At 16.7% G+C, this 21,954-nt stretch overlaps 4 protein-coding genes across 4 annotated transcripts, besides 13 other annotated features; 2 read left to right on the top strand and 2 right to left on the bottom strand. All coding sequences in view use genetic code 6, as the record gives it.

Moving 5' to 3' along the window:
* Positions 1 to 198: 198 nt before the first annotated feature.
* Positions 199 to 223: a microsatellite.
* Positions 199 to 232: a microsatellite.
* A 577-nt stretch (positions 233 to 809) lies between these two features.
* Positions 810 to 2,456, top strand: IMG5_146830 (kinesin motor domain protein; the record flags this gene model as incomplete). The annotated part of the gene is made up of 4 exons (XM_004031064.1): positions 810 to 883; positions 930 to 1,298; positions 1,349 to 1,834; positions 1,878 to 2,456. Coding segments are annotated over 4 exons (1,506 nt in total), but the record flags the coding sequence as incomplete, so codon positions are not given.
* Positions 2,457 to 2,470: 14 nt separating this feature from the next.
* On the top strand, positions 2,471 to 2,753 carry IMG5_146820 (kinesin motor domain protein; the record flags this gene model as incomplete). The annotated part of the gene is made up of 2 exons (XM_004031063.1): positions 2,471 to 2,660; positions 2,716 to 2,753. 2 exons carry the CDS (start codon positions 2,471 to 2,473, stop codon positions 2,751 to 2,753), a joined length of 228 nt encoding a protein of 75 aa, XP_004031111.1.
* Positions 2,754 to 4,666: 1,913 nt separating this feature from the next.
* On the bottom strand, positions 4,667 to 6,559 carry IMG5_146810 (hypothetical protein; the record flags this gene model as incomplete). Its single annotated transcript, XM_004031062.1, has 6 exons — positions 4,667 to 4,679; positions 4,811 to 5,000; positions 5,053 to 5,296; positions 5,569 to 5,619; positions 6,380 to 6,460; positions 6,518 to 6,559. 6 exons carry the CDS (start codon positions 6,557 to 6,559, stop codon positions 4,667 to 4,669), a joined length of 621 nt encoding a protein of 206 aa, XP_004031110.1.
* A 1,156-nt stretch (positions 6,560 to 7,715) lies between these two features.
* Positions 7,716 to 7,780: a microsatellite.
* Positions 7,720 to 7,775: a microsatellite.
* Positions 7,729 to 7,771: a microsatellite.
* Positions 7,781 to 9,008: 1,228 nt separating the features above from the next.
* Positions 9,009 to 9,110: a microsatellite.
* Positions 9,111 to 9,330: 220 nt separating this feature from the next.
* Positions 9,331 to 9,374: a microsatellite.
* A 2,343-nt stretch (positions 9,375 to 11,717) lies between these two features.
* Positions 11,718 to 11,766: a microsatellite.
* Positions 11,767 to 13,098: 1,332 nt separating this feature from the next.
* Positions 13,099 to 13,158: a microsatellite.
* A 195-nt stretch (positions 13,159 to 13,353) lies between these two features.
* Positions 13,354 to 13,388: a microsatellite.
* A 2,049-nt stretch (positions 13,389 to 15,437) lies between these two features.
* Positions 15,438 to 15,506: a microsatellite.
* Positions 15,507 to 18,863: 3,357 nt separating this feature from the next.
* Positions 18,864 to 18,915: a microsatellite.
* A 1,420-nt stretch (positions 18,916 to 20,335) lies between these two features.
* IMG5_146800 (pyruvate dehydrogenase e1 beta subunit, putative) lies at positions 20,336 to 21,840 on the bottom strand. Its single transcript, XM_004031061.1, has 6 exons — positions 21,755 to 21,840; positions 21,510 to 21,663; positions 21,358 to 21,459; positions 21,088 to 21,310; positions 20,768 to 21,021; positions 20,336 to 20,728 (listed from the first exon to the last, which is right to left on the bottom strand). The coding sequence occupies exons 1-6, from the start codon at positions 21,788 to 21,790 to the stop codon at positions 20,343 to 20,345; spliced, it is 1,155 nt and encodes a 384-aa protein (XP_004031109.1). The 5' UTR covers positions 21,791 to 21,840; the 3' UTR covers positions 20,336 to 20,342.
* Positions 21,828 to 21,864: a microsatellite.
* Between the last annotated feature and the right edge of the window lie 90 nt (positions 21,865 to 21,954).

Genomic DNA, 21,954 nt, shown 5'->3' with positions numbered 1-21,954 from the left:
ATTCTTTGAGATAACAAAAAAGTTTGGAATTGAGGCGAGTGGTCTTAATTAATGATTTACAGTATAAGTATTATATTATTTGTTGAATTTTTATTTTTTATATTCTTGTTTTTTTTTTTTTTTTAAGAAATCTAATCAAAAATAAAAAAAAAAGTTATTATCTATTTTTTTCAAGACTTTTTAGTCAATTGAGTTTTGAAAAAAATAAAAAAAATAAAAAAAAATAAGAAAATTTATAAATAAATTACATATTTTTTTTTTTAATGTTTAATAATATTTTAATTTGAACTAAAATTGCTAAATCTTGCATAATTTATTTTTGAAAAAATAGGAATTTTTTCATTTAATTTTTTTTAAATTTAAAAATAAAATTATTTATGAATATTAATTTGATGTTTACAATTAATCTACATAATATTAAAACATTTAAGTTATTATTTCTTTGTTAATATTTATTAATATTTATTTATAATTATTTTTACATTCAATATTTAAAAATACAAAACAATATAAAAATGATTTACGTTTAAATATTTGAAAAATATGATTATAAAAATAAACATTATAATTTGAAAAATAATATTAAAAATTTAAATATATATAAAAAAAAAAATAATAAAATAAAAATGAACAGCTACAAAAAGGTTTTAGAAAAAAAAAAAAAAAAAAATTATAAAAAAACAATAATAAAAATCTTAATATTAAAATAAAAATAAATAAGGATAATTTAAATACAAGCGGATATTCTTTAAATTCAAACATAAATAATATAAGTTAAAACAGTAGCCATATAAATTTAAATAATAAAGATAATTGTAAAGTAATAATAAGAGTTCGCCCTCCTTTACCAAGAGAAATAGACGATGGAAAATTTATATCAACAGTAAAAATAAATAATTTATAAAAATAATTAAAAAAATAAAAAATAGATTTAGGTTTCTCCTGAATCAAAGAAAATATGTATATACGAATATTATAATATTGAATTAGTAGAATCCGAAAAATTATAAGAATTTTTAAACAATCCAAATAATTATACTATGCATTAATTTTCTTTTGATCATGTATATGATCAGGATTCTACATAATAAGATGTTTACGATAATACTGCCCGTTAATCAGTAATTAGTGCCTTATAAGGGTTTAATGCTACAATAATGGCTTATGGGTAAACAGGAACAGGAAAAACCTTTACAATGGAAGGTTTTAAATATAATTCTATGGATCCATAAAGAGGAATAATCCCAAGATCGATAGAGGAGATATTTAAATATATAGAAACATGTTCAAATGAATCTGTAAAAAAAATATATAAAAACAATTTATTTAATATACAAATTAAAAAAAGACCACTTTTATGGTCCGTGCCAGTTATTTATAAATATATAATGAAATAATAAGCGATTTGATACATTCTGAAAGAAACAATTTAAACATTCGAGAAGATAAGAAAAAAGGAGTATTCGTAGACGGCCTTTCAGAATGGGCAGTTCGAAATCCAACTGAAATATTTTCATTAATACAAAAGGGCGCATAATCGAGGAGAACAGCATCAACGAAAATGAATGATATATCTTCTAGATCACATGCAGTTTTTATTATTACAATTGAGTAGATGACTTAAGATTCCGAAGAAGTAAAATAAATAAAAGTCGGAAAATTAAATATTGTCGATCTCGCAGGAAGTGAAAGAGTAAGAGTTACAGGAGCAACTGGAAAAAGATTAGAAGAATGTAAAAAAATCAACTAGTCATTATCATGTTTAGGTAATGTAATTTCCGCTTTAACGGATTATAAATATTAAAAAGGACATATTCCTTATAGAGATTCTAAAGTAAATAAAAAATAAAATATTGATTTATATAAAATTAAAAAAGTTAACAAGGCTTTTAGAAGATTCATTAGGAGGAAACTGTAAAACAACAATGATGGCAATGATTTCTCCTGCTTAGGAAGCTTTTAATGAAAGCTTAAGTTCATTAAAATTCGCCAATAGGGCCAAAAATATAAAAAATTAGCCAATTATAAATGAAGATTTAGATTAAAGAGCACTTTTGAGAAAATATGAAATCGAATTAAAATAATTAAAAAGAGAGTTGGAAGAGCGAAATAAACTTATTTATGATAAAAGTAGGGTTATTTAATTAGAAGAAGATAAAAAAAAAGCCGAATAAGATAAGAAAAATGCTATTTAGGCTTTGGAAAAAAGATCTAAAGAGTTCTTTTTAGAAAGAGAAGAAAAAAAAAGTTAGAAGAAAAAATAAGAAGCATTAATACATAAATACTTGTTGGAGGACATAAGATTGAAGATACTCCTTAATTTAGGAGTGCATTGGAAGAATAATAAAAACTTATTAGATAGTAATATGAAAAAAGATTACAAGATTTAGAAAAAGAAAGGGAAATAATTGTTGAAGATAAACTTCAAGTTGATCGTTATAAGTAACTTTTGTTGAAATAAAGAGATATTATGATTGCTCTTACCACTAGACTTAATGAAAGAGATGAGACTATTATTTAATTATAAGAAGAATTGGAGGCTTATGATAGAATTCATAGGGAAACAGAAGAGTCTCTATAACATAAAATAAATAGAGTTAATTAATTAGAAAATGTATTAAAAGAAGAAAATGTTTATTTCCCAAAAGAAGAAAATGTAAGTATTTATATATTTTTTTACAATAAAATAAATTAATAATATAAATATAATCTAAGGTTATGTCTTTAGAAAGTTATTAACACTAAAATTATGAAAATGGAATTCCGTATAATATAACATAAGATAATTTAACTGTAAATTAAGAACTTTTAAAACTTTAATAAGAAAATGAATAATAATAAGAAGAAATTCAGTAACTCAGATTAGAATTAGAAAATAAATTTAATCCATAAGAAGTTGAAAATCTTTAATTTCTTACTTAATAATAATTAAAATATAGTTTGGATATTAAAAGTATATATATATATATATAATTTTATTATTTTTAATATTTTTTTTCTTTTTAGTTTCTGTAGATAATATTATTAATGCCCTATCATAACCTAACGATCCTGATAAATTATAAAATGTTGCTCATGATTTATTGAATATATAAAAATAAATAAATGAAAATATATAGTAAAAAAATATATTTAAATTATATATTTTTTTAAATAAAATTTTAGACTTCATTAAAAAAATATAAATAATGATTTAATTAAAGGAAATTAAACAACGACATTTAATAATATAGCTAATAATATGAATTAAAATTAATAATAATAAAAATATCAATAGTTTATTTAGTTAAAGTAATATTTAATTATTTTTGAGTTTTAATTATTTATTTATTTTTTAGTAAAAAATAGTAAAGACCTCTTACTTAAAACTATGCATATTCTAATTTTAATAAATACATAAATAAAAATAGTAGCAATAATATTAATAGTAATAATTCTAGTTATACAAAAAATATTAAAAACGAAGAAAATAATATTGTGAACATAGAAGAGCTTAAAAAACAAAGAGATATTAAAAGAAAATTAGATTAATACTAATGAATTAAACAAAAAATATTTATACATTTATATAGAATAATTAAACAAAAATATTTAAAAATTAAAATAAAATAAAATATATATATAATTTAAAAAAATCTTTTCAATTAAAAAATTATCAAAAAAACATTTCTATAAAAATAAATAATTCATTTTATTTTTTTGTATATATAATATATTTTATATATATTTTATTATATTATTTTTTATTAATATCTAAAATTTACTTAAATATTATAAAATAATTGTAAAAACAATTTTTTTTATTTATTTGTATAAACTTATGTGATATATATTATTTTCTGAATTTTTTTCAAAATAGAAGGACTAATTAATTAAGACTTGTATTTTATCACCAAAATTTTTTATAGTAAATTAAGTAACATATAAATAAGTAATTATGTTAAAAAATTATATTAATTTATTTTAAATGATATATGAATAGTTCATTATATCGATTTTATATACGCATAAATGCAAATTAATTTATTCATTTATCATTTAAATAATTATAATTTTAATTAATATTACAAATAAATATAACAAAAAATATATTTTACTAATTTAAAATATCTGTTATCAATTTATCTAATATAATTTTTTCTCTTATTATTCTATATACTTAGATGCATTTTCTAATATTTTTTGCTTGACAAATGCTAATCCAAAAACATAAACTAATATAAAAATAAAGGCTAATAATAGAAAAATCCCAAATAAATAAAGTTTAATTAAATACAAAATATATTTATCATTAAATAAACTTAAAAGACCCTCTGATTTTATTTATTTTTATTTTATTTTTATGCAACCTTCAATATCTTTTTAATTTAAACTTTCACAAATAATTTTAGAAATATTTTGAAAATCATTAAACTCACTATAAATTATTTCATTATTAAATTAAATAGAAGGCCATCTTTATAAATAATAATTATTATACTTTTAGTTAAATTTTAATTATTATAATAAAAAAGGGCTATTCTCTGCTTAATTTTATATATAACAGAAAATTAATTTTTTAAAATTAATTTAATCATCATTCTCATTCTAAAAATTCTGATTAAACATTTTTTTGAAAAAATCAGTTTCTTCTTAAAATTATTGTTTAAATTTATCTTCAATATTATCATTATTTTCTTCTAAATTATTAATAATTTTAATAATAAACATACTGCATTTTTCATAAAACTCTGGTAAAAAGCACTTTTCTGCAAAGATTTTCATGTAAGAAATCCAAAGTTTTTTATTTTATTCAAAAATACATAATTACCTTATGATTTCTTAAATTATGTTTTCGCCTGTAGAAACCATATATTATTTTGGTAATGGCACCCTATTTTACCTATCAGGGTCACTTGTACAAAATCTACCATTTTATATACAATCTAATGCATAAGATTGAAATTACTATTCTTTACATTGTTAACATTCATAAATATTATATATAGGATAAAATTCAGCTATTTATATATAAGACTTATATATGTATAAATTAATATTAGTTTTTATTACTTTAATTATTTTTTAATATTGATTTTTCTATGGTAATTCTTTTTAATAAATAATTTGTTTTTAAAGATGGTAGATTTAAAAATAATTTTATATCTAATTTTTCGAACTTTTTTTTAGTGAATGTAATTTAAAGTTAAAGTTCATTATTATTTTCTAATTAATTTATCAATAATTCGGCATCTTCTTCTTTTATTACTATACAAGGTACATTCAATTTAGTATTATGAACATAATTATTATCAGTCTTTTTTAATATATATAATAATTTTTTATAATTAATTAAATAATTTACTATTATAATAGCTTTATAACCGTATAAATATGCGTTATAAATCTATGTTGTTAGCTGACATTCAGATTGTTTATTATATATTAGAATAAAATTGTTTTAATTGTGTTTATTTTAATAGTTTTTATCATTAAAACAATTATTAACCGGATTTTAATTTTGTTAATTTTAATAGTTTTTATAGTTAAAAGAATCATCAACTTAATCATATAATAATGAAATATTACCTTTTAATATTCTCCCATAGGGAATATGAGCAAACGGAGCAATTTAATATCCTATAAAATTTTTATTTATTTAAGTAGACTAGTTTATTTATTCTACTAAATATATACATCAAAACCATTCGATTAAGAATAAATAAATACTTTAAAAAATAATAAAAAAAAAATCATTTTTTTTTTTTTTTTTTTTTGATAAAATAGATTTTATGTAAAAATAAATTCTAATAAAAATTGCTTAAATCTAAATTATAAAAAAAAAAATACTTCAATTAATATAAAAAATAAATTAAATAATTTAGCAAATTAAATGTAAAACAAATCATAAATAAATTTTAAGAATTTTAATATATTTATAAAAAAATGTTTATTTATTAATCATTAAATAATAGCCACGATAAAGCTATATTAAATAATTTAAAACTAATAATTCCTTAAAGGTAAAACCCTAAATCCTTCTATTAAATAGTCTAAAGGTAAAAAAATAACTTAATCTTGTATCTTTTCCCAAATCTTAATTTTATATATCGTTCTCTTCTTCATATTCTACTGTTTAAGTATATATTTATTAATTTTCTAATCCCAAAAATTAGATTATTAATATTTCCCTTTTTCTTAATAATAATCTTATTTTTAAATTCTTCTGGATAGAAATATATTTTTTAATACTTTCTCAATTTTATGGAATCAAATAAATGTATTGACCTAAAATTTCTTTTTAATAAAATGCCATTTTTTATTACTGAGGAAATGAATGATGTGTTTCTAAAGACAAAACTAAAGGATATTAATAAAAACTGAGAGTATATTCACTTACTGTTTTTATAAAATCTGCGATTATTAGTTTAGAACTTAATGTATATCCATGATATACTATAGGCTCATTATTATCTTCATCCTATATATTAGTATTTTTTAATACTTAAAAAATTTTATTTATTTAAAAAAAAAATACCTAGTAATCTATTTCTAAACATCTACATTTTTTTTAAAGCATTTATATATTTTTCTAAACTAGATTTTCCAGTTAAATAATTTTAATATAAATAAGTATTATGGGAAAGAAGTTCTTATAAAGTAATTTTTAAGAATATTATTCATATTTCTTTTTTTTTATAACAAAAAAACAAAATGAAAAGATTACTTAATAGATTTCTTAATAATATTAATTGTAAATGCAATTTTATTCAGAAAAAATAATATTAAAAAATTAATAAAAATCTATAATAGATTCTTATTCCATATTGATATCGACCTATTAATGTTTTTAAAATATTTAAATAATACTTCGATAGATTAGTATTTCTTTTATTTTTTATTCTTCTCTATTGAAATTTTAAAATTATATAAAATAAAATTTTTAAATCCATCTAATTGACAATACTATTAAAAAACTTAGAAAAGTTTATTTTTTATAAAAATAGTTCTCAAAAATTAATGTTTATCTTTAAATCTGTCTTTATAATCATCAAAAATTTATTATAAGTATTTTCTGCTAATATCAATATATTAATATTTTAACAAATTTTTATCTCTTAAAGATTTGATTATTTATTTCCATTATCATCATATTTTATCAATAATTTTTTTGGCTAGACTTTTATTTAATATTTCCTCTTTTTTGATATTTCAATATTCTATGTCTTTTTACTAAAATAATATAATCCTTATATAAACAATTGACAATATTCTTAAGATAAAAACTCTATATTAAATACATAATTATTTGCTTTTGTATGTAACATTTCCTTTTTTTATATTTTTATTTTATAGTTTTATTATTTCTGTTAGTTAAATACGAGATTTTGTAAAAGACTTCTTCTTTGAAAAAATATTATATTATTTTTAATCTTTTAGTGAATAGATAGTATCTTTAAAAACCTAGAAATTTTTTTTATATCACTATTATGATATTTATAAAATTTTATTTCATATATTAATTTATTTATAGCTTTATTTTGTTTAGAATTGTTAAATTTAAGTATTTGTAAATTTACATTTCTAAATCTATTATTTATGTTTTTCTTTTTATTTTTTTCTTTGAAAATAATTAAAATATAAAAATAAAAATAAATATATATGTATAAAAAGTAAATTTAACATATACCAATTAAGAAGATAAACAACATAATAATTTTAAAAATAATATATTTATTTAATTTAAAATAAATAAATAAAAAAAAAAATTTAAATTAAAAAAAAAAAAAAAAAAAAAAAACTAGACTAAGAAAAAAGTTTGAAAAAAAAGAGAAATAAAAAAAAATGCATAGATCAATTCCTGTCTAGAATAAAATATGTTTTTATAGAGATCACGTAAGAAATATATATTTACATGAATAGAAATTGAAATAAATGAAGCATGTAATCGATAATCAATAACCTTAATAACTAATGTTTCTTTAAAATAGAAAGAAAAAATAAGCTTTAATTGAATCAAGAAATGTTGAAATTTAAAGAGAAAACGATATTTTAATAAATAAACTAAAAAGAATTATGAATAGAAATGAAATCAATGGAAGTAAAAATATTTCGAAAAATCCGCATTATTCATCTATGTATTCACCTTTAAAATTAGAAAATAAGCCTAGTGCTAATAAAATTATAAGAAAAAAATATTTCGTGTAAATAGTAGCCGAAAATCAAGCTATCATGAAAAGAATTGTAAGCTAAAAATCTGATTATAATACCAAAATATGGTAATAATAAAGACTTGACAATGAGAGATATATTTCCAATATTTGTGAATATAAATATAAGAATATGAATCCTAATAAGACTTTATTTAAACTAGGAGTTATGGGAAATAATTAAAATAATAGCTAATATAATAGTTTAAGTGGGAAACATATGTTTTAAAAATTTACATTTTATTAATATAAATTGCTATATATAAAATTATTTATATTTAGAATTTTTTCTTATTTATTTTTTTGAAAAAAAAATAAAAAAAGTAAAAAAGAATTCTAATTAAAAGCTTGAACCAATATTTAAAAATAAAAAAGAAGAAATAATAATATATAAAAAAGCAAGAAGGATAGGATATCTATTTTATTTGGTTTAAATTAAAATAGTTGATAGGTATTTTATTTAAAAAAAAATAAAAAAAAAATTTAATAAATAAAAAAAGACAATTCGTTATTACTTTAAATAATTTATAAAACTAAGATTTTTATCAATTAGAAATGAATGAATAAGAAGGTAAATATAAATTATATAAATGAATAAATGAAAAATATATAAAAAAGGAATAGATTTTCTTAAAAAAGAATGCTAAAATTAACCAGAATAATTATTAAATAGAATATTTACAAACAACCAAAATAAATCTATACATTTAATTAAAACTTAATAGATAGATAATATAAAATAAAATTAGAAAATCTTCTTTAAACTATTTACATAATTTGATCCTTAAAAATAAAATTCATAAAAAAATATAAATACAAAATATTAATAATAACAATAATAACAATAATAACAATAATAACAATAATAATAATAATAATAATAATAATAATAATAATAATAATAATAATAATAAGTAATAAGTATAAAAAAATACAAAATAATCTGATAAATAAGATTAAAAAAAAAAAGAATCAGAAGAATAATAAAAATAAAATGATAATTCAGTTATTTCTTAAGATTAATATGAATAAAACTATGATTAAAACTTTGATGAAGATAATCAATCATAATATGAAAATTTAGACGAAAATTAAAGTAAATCATTATAATAATTAAATGATTCGCATTAAAAACATTAACAACAAGAACAAGAACAAGAACAAGAACCAGAACCAGAACCAGAATAATAATAATAAGATAATTTTTATCAAAAAAATAATCTAGAATAATAATATGATGAATATGAAGATGAAGAGCCGTAATTAAAGCAAAAAGATGAGACTTATAAAGAATATTAATAAGACTAATAGTAATAAAATTAAAATTTATGAAAATTATTTTAAAGTATTATATATATGTTTTTTTGGTTTTAAGTTTAATAATATTTTATAGTTTTTATTTTTATAATTTTTTTATTTTTTTGTTCTATTTTAAAAATAAATTAAAAACGATTAAAAAAGATTTTTTTTTTTATAAAAATGAAAAACAAAAATATATATTTAAAAGAAGAAAATATAAAAATTTGTTAACTTAATAAAAAAGACTTTTAAATAATTCAAAATGTTCTTGATTATTAGTTAAATCCTAAATTATTTAAAGAATAAAACATTAAATAAATATTGAATATTCTAACTGAGCAAATAAAAAATGAAGAATTCATCATAATCGTATCTTAATAACCAACCTATAATATAAAGTAAAAAAGAAAAATATATTATATTTAGTAATAAAAAATTTAGCCATGACTAAAATAATATTCTATTAATAAATTATGAAAACATAACTATTTTTTGTTATAAACCTTAATATATAGATTTTTCGATTCCTTAAAGTCTTGAAACATATGAAGAATAAATAATAAAAGAGTATTTTATTTTTTTATATCATATAAAACAAAAAACAAAAAGAGCAGAAAATAAAATATAATAAATAAACATTATTCAATATATAAATATTAAAGATAAGAAGCTTATTTAAATATATTTATCATCTTTCCTAATTAAAATAAGCTATTAAAAGATTAAAACATATAATAATTTTTAATAAAATTAGTAACGGAATTCAAGGATATATTAATGCTTACCTCTGGATAAACTTTTTGGCATGTTTTAATAAGCGAAAAAATAGAATTCAAGAAAAATAATTAACATAATTAACAATTTTTATAATTAGAAATGCAAATAGAAACAAATAAAAAATATTAAATAATTGCTTTTACATAAAAAGCTAAAAGGCCATCTGTATTTGGGTGATTAAAAATAAATATATTCCTAATATTTATTTATTATTATTTTTTTAAAAAAATAGTTCTTTATATATAAATTGGAGTAATATTATTTATTTATTATTAATGCTTTTTATATTTGCTTTAGTAGCAGGATGTGATAATTTAGAAATAAATAAATAATAATTTGTTTTAAATCAAGTTTATTTTTATAGAAAAATGTAAGAATAATTGCTATAAAATGAATATAATGAAGAAACTGATTATAATTTAAATGAAAATCCAAGATAATTTTCTGATTATCCATATTAAAGTTTGGAAAATATTTGTACTATTAAAGCTAACTTGATTATTACAATTCTGGTTATTTCTGTTGTTTATTTTTTAATATAAAAGTTTAAAAAGAAATGATTTTTTAAATATATTTTTTTATTTTTTTTCTGTGAATTTTTATTTACTAGTATAAATAATTATTTTATGAGATATATTTTATTATATAAAAAAAAAAATATTGAATATATAAATATATATCAAAAATATTTTTAAATTATAAATAATTTATTTTCTCATAATATCTTTTTAAATGTTTTTTATTATAGGAAAAGGTGATATACCACTTTTTGAAGCTAATTTAGATAGTATATATATTAAATATAAAAAACAATTATTAATTATTATGCATAAAAGAAAAAGTAAATTAAGATAATTAAATAAACATAACTCATTATTTTGCTTTACATTCATCTTTAGATATAGTAGAAGAGAAAATGCAAAATAGTTCAGAAATGTATAAATAATTTAGTTTTTTAATAAAACACTATTAAAAAATATTCCAAAATAACTAAAATAGGTTTTTAAAATGTATAGACAAATCATATGACATGGGTATATTTGCATTTATAACTGCTACAAGTATATATAAGCATTTAAATAATAAAACATATTAATTATTAAAATTTAAAAAACAGATATGAAATTTTTATTATTAACAAGTGAGAAAACAAAAGAAGAAAATATACTTAATTTTTTTGTAGAAATCTAAGAATTACTAAATAAAGTATTTTTTTTTATTTTATTATCCAATACATATTTATTTATTTTTTTTAAAAAAAAATTCATAAAGTAATTAATGAATCCTTTATATGTATTAAATACTTAAATAACATCATTAAATTTTGAAAATGCTGTTAAATAGAAGTCTTAAAAATTTTTATATTGAAATAAAAAATAATTAATTATAAATTTATGGAATAAAAATATAGTAATATATTTAAAAATATTTGTAAAAAAAAAATTGAGTCTATTTTTTTCTTTTTTTGATTTTTGATTTTTGTTTTGCTTTTTTTTTTTTGGTAAAAAAATCTCAACTAGTAATTAATTAATCAGCTAATTATTTGCAAATAACAATAATTTTAGCTTTATCAAGAAACGAATTTTATTTATAAAAAACATTAGCTAAGGCATGTATTTAAATTTTGGTTTTTAATTAATTTACAATGATAATATCAAGAATTTATCGTTAAACTTCTTTATAATCAAATCCATTATATTTCGGAATTATTGCATTTTAAAAAAGGTGATTCTATTTTTAATAAAATGAAGATTTTTAAATATAAAATTCATCAATCTTTCTTTATTATTCAATAAATGAATGCTTCTTTGGTCTAAAATCATTTCCTCCCCAATATATATTTATTCTAATTTAAGTTTTTTATTTTTTAATTAAGTTCTACATATATTACTATTATTTATCATACTTATATTATTTGTTTAATTTTCATGTTAAAATGAAAGCATTTTTTTCCTTTAAGTTTAATTTTATTAAATAATTTTTTATTATTTATGTAGATTTGTTCTACTTTTATTTAATTATAATGTTAATTCTTTAATCTTTTATTTAATATTTTTAATATTTCCTATATGATTTTATAATTATATGTCTTTATGAAAAGAAATTTTTTAATTTAAATATTATTTTCTATTATTTGATTTAGGAATTGAATTATTTATTATTTTTCTTACATCCTTTACTGATTTATATGTTTTTTAAATTATTAAATTATGCATTTTTTCAAAAATTAGCTTTTTGTTTGATTTTGAAATTTTGTTTATGTGAATGTGAGGTTACTTTATTTTCCCTAAAGACGATTAACAATTAATTAATTGCATTTAATGTTTTTTTTTTAGAGTTTTTAAAATTAATTTCCCACCAGAATTTTCTAAATTTGCGGAAAAATGATTTTAATTTATCATTTTTTATATTAAATTTTTGTATTGTAATATATATGATAAAGAATAAAATTTTAGTTTATTTATATAATTTTATTATATTATATTATATTAGTATTTTTTTATTTTTTTACATTTAAACTTAATTTTATATTTGTTTTTTTTATTATAAATATATAATTAGTATAAATAAACTGAAATTATAATATTTTATTTATAACTATATATAAATGATATTAAATTTTAAATTATTTTTTTAAAAAAAATATATATTATTTATGTGGGATGATAATTTTATTTATTATTTTTTAAAATTGATAATGTGAAAGTAATAATAAAATCATTAAAGTATTATATTTAATATATTTTCTATTCGTTATTAATAATTTTATACTATAAAATAAATATAATTTTATTATATAAAAAAAAAAAAATTATTTTAAAAAGTATTTATTAAAAATATAATATTTAAAATAAAAAAAATTAATTTTATATATAAAAAATAATATATATATGATCATTACATATTAAAAAATATTAATAAAATAGTTTATATTATAAATATATAAATATAATAAATAATTTTAATATTTTTATATATATATTTTTTTCTAATGAATAAATAAATATATTTATATTTTAATTTTTATATAGTTTTTTTATTTATATTTTTCTTTAATTTTAATTTTAATTTATATAAGCTATATAACATATATATTTAACAAAATATATATATTTAATAAAAAACTTCATATAAACTATTAAAGATATATTTTTCAAACTTTAATAATAAAGTTTATACTTAATTAATATATATAAAAAATAGTTTAATTTAGATTTTTGATTTTCTATTTTAATATTAAGTTTTAGTTATATATATATATAATTTAAAAATTATTATAAATGTAAAATAAAATAATAAGTAAGTTAAATAAAAAATAATTATTTTATATATAACACTAAAAAAAAAATATAAAACCAAATAAAAATAAAAATAAAAAAATATAGTACATTAAGTTTTTTTTTTTTTTTTTTTTTTTAAAAAAAAAAATACAATTAAAGGAAATAAAAAAAAGGTTTCAAAAAATAAAAAAAACATACAACGAAAATGGACAAAATTACATCAAATCATAATAATGGTTTTATGAATTCAATAAACATTTAATAAGTAAAAAAGCGTTATCAATCAGAAATTTAAAAAATGTTAGATTTATTAGAATATTTAATTATAAGAAAAAATATTATATATGCTTTTGAAATATTTATGGATTTTGTCAATTAAATGGATATCATTTCGTATTAAAAATTATTAGAACCTGCTATATATCCAGATTCAAAGATAATATAATAAAAAGAATTAAAAGAATTATATAAGATATCAACAAAATTTTCAGCTTATTCATTATAAAAAGATGAAATATTCGAAAAACATGAAGAAACGTTAAGAATATTTAAATTAATAGATAAAATTATACAAAGGGGATATAAAGAAAAATTAGAAGAGAAATTATTAATAAAATGGAAATGTGTACTTTTATGTAATATTGGTGTTTTTTATTTTAGATGTGAAGAATTTACACTTTCATTTAATTATTTTATTGAAAGTTTAGATATTATATTAGAAAGTGAAGAACTTTAAAATGATATTTTAGCCAGTCTAATATTAAAAAATTTAAGTGTATTATATTGTATAGGTAATTAAGTATAAAAAGGGGAATAAATATTAATCTAAGGCATAAAAAAAAGCGAAATAGGGATATTTGCGAAAATAAGAAACGAAAAAAACATAATTAATTTAAGAAAAAACACTTTATTTTTACAAAAACTACCTGTTTTGATATATTCATATGTTTTTTGTGATAAAATATAATAAAAGTAAAATGAAAATGAAAATGAAAATTTTTAAGAAGAAAAAAAGAAAAAAGAAGACATTTATAAAAACGCATTTTTAATTTCTAAAAATTTTTTTGGTGAAAATCATGAAATTACAAAATAAATAGAAATTTTAAAAAAAAACTTCAATTTTTCTTCTCCATAATACAATCTAAAAAAATAGATTTTTCCTTTCGATATATTTAATTCTTCTAAAATTAAAGATCTTTAAATGCTTTTGCTTTTAAAATACAATAATAATAATAATTTTTCTAAAAAACACTAATCGAGAAAAAACTCCTCAAATAATTTTATTATTAAAGATGATATATTTTTAAATAAAATTAAACATTAAAGAAATTGTAATTCCATTTATAGTAATACTTATAGAGAAAAAGATGAATATTATCAAAAATCTAATTAAAAATAAAATTAAAAAAATTAAAATAATCCTTATTAATTAGAAGAATCCAAAAATTTTAATATGACTGAAATAAAATAAACATTAAGCTAAATTTAATAAACTCTAAAAACACTTTAATTCAAAAATAATAATAGTAGCAATCAAAATGAAATTGAGTGTAATATTAGTAATATTACTTTACAAAATACTCTTGATTATGATATTTAACTAGGAAAAAAATCTAATAGAAATAGTATTTATAAAAATACTAATGTAACTAATTAATCTAATGGATCTATAAAACCTTCATAATTTAAAAGATCTGAAAGATAATTTTAAATGCAATAATAATAGTAATAAATATAATAAAAAGAAGAGGAAATAATTAATAATGAAAAACAAGAAATAAACGAAAAACTAGAATAGATTTAATAATAAATAGGAAACTTAATTCAAAACCAATCAAAAATATAAAGCTAATTGGGTTCATAATCTAACATTCCATAAAATCGAAATTAAAATAATAATAATAATAATAATAATACAAATATAAGTAATTTATAAATCAATAATAAGAATAATACTAATTCTTAATAAATAAAAAAGAATGAAAGTTAAAACAATTAAAAAAAAAAAAAATTCATTAAAGAAGATTAATAGAAGAAATTGAACCGAAATTCATCTATATTTTCATAAAATAATATATACTTTCCACCTAACTAAAACCTGAATTTAATTTTAATAGTAGAAAACCTTCTTAAAGACAAAAATTTATAAAAGTTTGAAATTGTAAAAAAAATCTTCTCAAATAAGGAAGTAAAAACTTTAAAAATAATTTTTTATCCAAAATATGAAAATAATAATAATATCATTAATATTTGTTTTAAATCAAAATAAAGTATAAATATAGATATAAATACATTTTTCGAATTAATTAAATATATTTAAATCTAAGACTCATTACCTACAACTACAAATATAAATTAAATTTCATCAATTCGTGAAATATTTAAATATTTCCTAATTCCTTATATCGGTGAATAAGATGGATAAATAAAAATATATCCAAGAGCATAAGGAATTCTCGAAGAAAATATAAACATTTTATTTTTAAACGAAAAATGTTAAATGAATATAATACATATAAATGGTACTTTTTTTCGTATTATAATATATGATTAAGAGACAAATTAAAAAAACGTTCGAATCGATTTGGAATATGATGAAGGTTCATTTAGTCATCTTTATGAAAGTGTATAAACAAATGATTTTTTATAAGAAATATCTAATGTGTGTATAGAAAGTGAAATTTCATCATAAGGTGCGGAGTTAGTACATAGAAAAATAGATAAAGAAATGCTTGAAAAAAGTAAAAAAAACACACCCTCATTTGCTCTATAAAGCATAAAAATAAAAACATAAAATACATTAATTGATAATTTGAAGAAATTAATAAATAAATATCAAAGCTTTATCATAAACACTTTTATTCTGCACAACTTTTAAGATTTTTTGAATTTAAAAGCCTTTTATAAAATACGTATATGGCAAGGACTTTTAAAAGGAGTAATAATAAGTTGCCAAGATGATGAAAAGTAAAAAATATTGAAACTTTTTTTATAAAATACATTCGATAGTTATGGATTTTAAGGTCTAAAAATATAAGAATAAGGCCAAGTTTATATAAAAGAAGAAGAAGTTTTTAATCTTTTTGGAGTTTCTTATTTTTAATTAGAAGAAGAAGATAAAAATATAATAAAAGCCTTAACTTCATATTTCTATACATTAAATACTACTGAAAAAAAATAAGATTCTTTAAATAAATAACCATCTAAAAATTAAAAAAACAATATTGTTAAAGTACCCATAGTTAATGGAGGACATTTCAGAATTTTAAGGAAAGTTCTTTCTTAAGAAAATCAAGATTATTTGTACCCTTTAAGTCTTGAATTAGTCGGGATTAAAGATATTTTCTTAGGAATCAAAGTCTTCTTATATAATACGATTAATGGTGTTGCTAAAGGAGCATTTTTAGTAGGAAATTATTTCTAATGGCTATTTAATAATGAAGTTTTGAGAAAAAAATAACATCATTTTTGTACTGATTAACTCCCTTTGTCAAATTATTTTATTACATAAATTTTCAAAAATATTGCTGTACCAATCATTTTATAAAAGGTTCATTTTGATGATAGTTAATCTATTATTAAAGTAAAATAATTTAAAGATAAATAATAAAGTATTTAAAGTATATTTGAGTTAGAAAACATTGTTAATTTGTAGAGTATTTAAGATTTTTTTGTAAAGATTAAGTGGGAAATTCGTGAATTTATTCTATTTTTCTTTCTTTTTTAAAAAATAAATAAATATATATTTATATATAAATATAATATATAATATTTGTATTTTTTCTTATTTTAAAATAAAAATTGTATTATTATTTTACAAACAAACATAAAAAAATATACAATTTTAAAAATGAATTTTTCAATAGAAGAAATAGAAAAATAAATAAGTTCTTATAAATTATAGTCAGATTAAGATAATGCCTAATAATTTTTTATTCAAGTATATATAAATCTATATATATGTAAATGCAACTAATAAAAAACAAAAGGATTACAGAAGAAATGATTATTATAGATTTATATTGTAAAACAATTAATTAATAATATCAAAATACTCAGATGAATTATGGTATCTTCCTTTATCTAATCTCTAAGATTTTATAAATAAAATTGACGAAATTTTGGAACCATATTAAGCAACTCATACATTTTTTTAATAGACAACAATCGAAAAAGCTGAAAAAGGTGATATTTAATCATTAAAGATTATATTGCATGATTTTTTTAACGATGAATTACGAAGGAGATAGCTTTTTGAATAATTAGGGATTCCTTAACCCTAAGAGAGAGAATGGCATGTATGAAAAAATATTTAATAAAATAAACAAATACATATATTAATATATAATATAATTTATATAAAATTATTTATCAAAATAATCACAACCTTATAAGAAATACTAAAATAAATAAGTTAGCTATAATAACTAACCATAAGCATGTTGTAGATGTTTATTTTAAAATATCATCTAATTTATCTTTTATTTATCCATTTAATTTTAATTTTTATCAGTAACTTAATTTATATTATCTAATATTTCATTATCTTCTCCGATCGCTTTATTATTGTTTTTCTATTTATCTAATATACTTTCTAATCCTTTGTTTAATTCATCTAACTTTTTCTCATCTTAAGCCGCTGTTTACACTCTTATCTCTTATAGTTCAAAATCTGTTTTTTAATTAAAATCATTCATTCTTGTATATTAATCATCTGATTTACCTTCAAAAAGCTATTATTTTATTATTATTATTTTTTTTTTTAATAATAATAATATACTTTATTCTCTCCAGAATATAGTTTTTTTTCCTATCTAGTTGCTTTAAATGCATTATCATAAGCATATTTATATTTAATTTGTAAATTTTATACTTAATTTTTTTTCTTTTCAGATTCTTGATAAGTTCTATTTATTTGGAAATTCAAAATATAGTTTTATTTTTTAAATTTACAATTTATATTATTTTGGATCTTATTAAAATAGAATTGATGCTTGGTTTAAAATTTCTAGTAAATTTTTAAAATCTTATAAAAGTTTTCTTAAATCATTATCAACCTATTTTTTTTTATTTTGTTTTTAGTTTTTATTTATTACTTTTGCAAGACTTTAGTTTTACTTTATTAAATTTTCTCTTTCCCTTATAGACATTTGTATTTTACTATCTATCTATTGTGTAATTTCTATGTCTTTCTCAAATTTTTATAAATCAGAATTTTAAATCATGTTTATTTTTATTTTATTCACTAAAAAAAAATATTTAATTATAATTTAATTTATTTTTATAAATAAAAAAGAAGAAATTAATCATTATCATTTATTTATAAAAAGAAAACTAAAAATATTTATAAATCAATAAAATAAAAATATAATAATATTAGTTGAATAATTTTGAATTATATATTTATTTACAAAATAAAACTTAAATTAATTAATATATTAATTATACAAAACTTTAATTAAAAGCAAAAAGTCTTTACTTTTTTTAATAAAATTAAATTTCCATTAAATAATTTTTTTAAAAAAACTAAGAATTTATATCATAATACTATAAAAAAGAAGGAAAATAATTAAAATTTATAAAGATAACGTCAAAATATTTATAATACCAAAATTAATTAAAATTTTAATTATATAAAATTAATTTAATGTTATAAAAAAACAGTATAAACTATTAAAAAAGGCTGTAAATATTTTGATACTCTCCACAATTTACAATCTATTAAAAATATTATTATATTTTAAATATAAATGCAAGAGATGAAAATTATTTGATATTACCTATTTTATATAAATCAGACTAAATGTATTAAGTGAAAATTTAGTTATAATAAAATAAAATCAAATTTATTTCTATCATTATTTAATTAATTATAAATAATTCATATAAATAATCTAAAAATTATTTAAAAAAATAAATGTTTTAAAACATGAAATAAAATATTTCAATAATTTTTAATAATTATATTTTATGATTTATGATTTATATTTATTATATTTTTTAGTTTTAATTATTTTTTAACTTATATTGTTTATAAATTATTACAAATACATTTTTATTTTATTAATCTAAAAATTAAATTGAATTAATATTATATTTTATTATTAATATATTATATTCTAATTTATAAATAATAATAATAAAAAGTATAATCTTGATAAATAAATTTTTTAATTTTTGATTAAAATATTATTTTTTTATATTAATAATTTTTTATGAATTAAGTTACTTTATTGCTGATTATTAAATAATCTTTATAATGAATATAAACATAAAATAATTTATTTGTTTAAACTAAAAATACATTTTTATTTAAGATTATATTTTAAAACTTTAATTTATAAATATTTTGAGTTAAAATAAAAAAATTAGATTAAATAATTTGGTAAATTTAAATTATTATAATATTTTTTTATTTTAAATCTAAACTTATCAATATCATCTGATTTCTTACAAATCATCTGTATAATATTTTTAAAAACCTTATTTTACTTTAGTTTTATAAAAAGAACCAGTCTCAACTCTTTATTTATATAAATATAAAATTTAAATAGATAAACCTATTCAAAAATATTATTTTAAATAATAAAGTATTTCAAGAAAAAAAGTAAGGCACCAGTTTATAACTTAAAAAAAATGTTAACTTACTTAAAATATAAATATAATATAATTTTTAGATAGAAAATAAAATATTTCTTCAAATAAAAAAAATATTTATATAGATAATATGAATAAATTTAATGTAATTATCTGTTTAAACTAAAAAAGTAATTAATAAAAAGACATTTTCAACTTATCATTTAACTCCCCTCATAGTTCTTTTAACTGCGTTTATAATATTTTAAACATTAGGTAAACTCATAGCTTCCAAATTAGGTGCATAAGGCATAGGGATATCTAGTCCAGTAATTCTTTCCAAAGGAGCATCTAAATAATTAAAAGCAGAAGATTCAAAAAGTAAACCAGCAATTTCACTACCGATTCCTGATTATGGCCATCCTTCTTCAACAGAAACAATTCTATGTGTTTTTTTTACAGAATCAACAATACTTTTTCTATCTAATGGTCTAAGTGTTCTTAAATTAATAACCTCAGCAGAAATACCATCTTTTTCTAAAATTTTAGCAGCATCTAAGCATAAGCCTACAGGCTTAGAATATGAGACAATAGTAACATCAGTTCCTTTTTAAAAACATAAATTATTATAAAAATAAAAAAAACCTTATCTCATAATTTTAGCTTTTCCAATAGGCAAAACAAAATCTTCACTTAAAACTTATTAAGAAACTTCAAAATTTTTTCCATACATGATTTCATTTTCTAAAAATACCACTGGATTAGGATCTCTTATTGCAGCCTTTTTTTTTTTTTAAAAAAAAATTAAATAAAAATAATCTTTTTTTACCTTTAATAATCCTTTACAATCTTCTGCATCGTATGGACTAATAACTATTAAACCAGGAATTTAAGAAAACCTTTAATTAGTAATATAAAAAATTATTAAAATGTAAATATATTTGCATTTTTATATCAATAAATACCAAGCACTAAAATCTTAAGAATGCTATGCTGCTACTGCTGATGCAGGCCCGTTTAATCCCCTGAAAACAATTTGTGTGCTTAAATCCCCATTACTCATGTATTTTAATTTCGCTGCCCCATTTATTATTTGATCAATAGCTTACATAGCAAAGTTCCATGTCATAAATTCAACTATTGGCTTTAATCCATGCATAGCAGCGCCTACACTAATTCCTGTAAATCCTTTATTTATTTATTTTAAAAATGTCAATTTGTTTAATATTTATTACCTATTTCAGATATTGGTGTATCCCATATTCTTTCTTTTCCAAATTTTTCAAATAATCCTTTAGTTACTTTATATGCCCCTTAATAGGTTCCTATTTCTTCACCTTTTTCGTTTTTAAATTTGATTATTTATTAATATTTTTTTTAATAATACCTATTATAAAACATTTTGAGTCTCTTTTTAATTCTTCTTCTAATGCTAAATTTAATGATTCTCTAATCGATATAGTTTTCATTGGTTATTTTCCATGAGTAAATTGTATTTTTGGATGATATGTATTTTGTATTTTAAATATTAATTGTTTATTCTAATTTATTTATAATAAAAATTAGTAATGTTTAATATTTATAGAAAATATATTTTAATAATATATCAATCATTTTTTTATTTTATTATACTTTTAAAAGCTATTTTGAACATAAAAATGCCTTCATTTTATATATTTATTTAACTTATTTTTTATAATAAATAATATATTTACTTTATATATTATATTTTGATATATTATTATTGTTTAAAACTATTTTTTTATTTATAAATTAATTTATATATATATTTTTAATTTATTAACAAAAAAATAAAGAATTTAAAAATATTA

This window comes from Ichthyophthirius multifiliis (assembly GCF_000220395.1).
Source record: "Ichthyophthirius multifiliis unplaced genomic scaffold scaff_1120509251134, whole genome shotgun sequence".
Taxonomy (NCBI): domain Eukaryota; phylum Ciliophora; class Oligohymenophorea; order Hymenostomatida; genus Ichthyophthirius; species Ichthyophthirius multifiliis.
The sequence above is the reverse complement of the archived record's forward strand: the minus strand, read 5'-3'. Positions and strand labels throughout refer to the sequence as shown.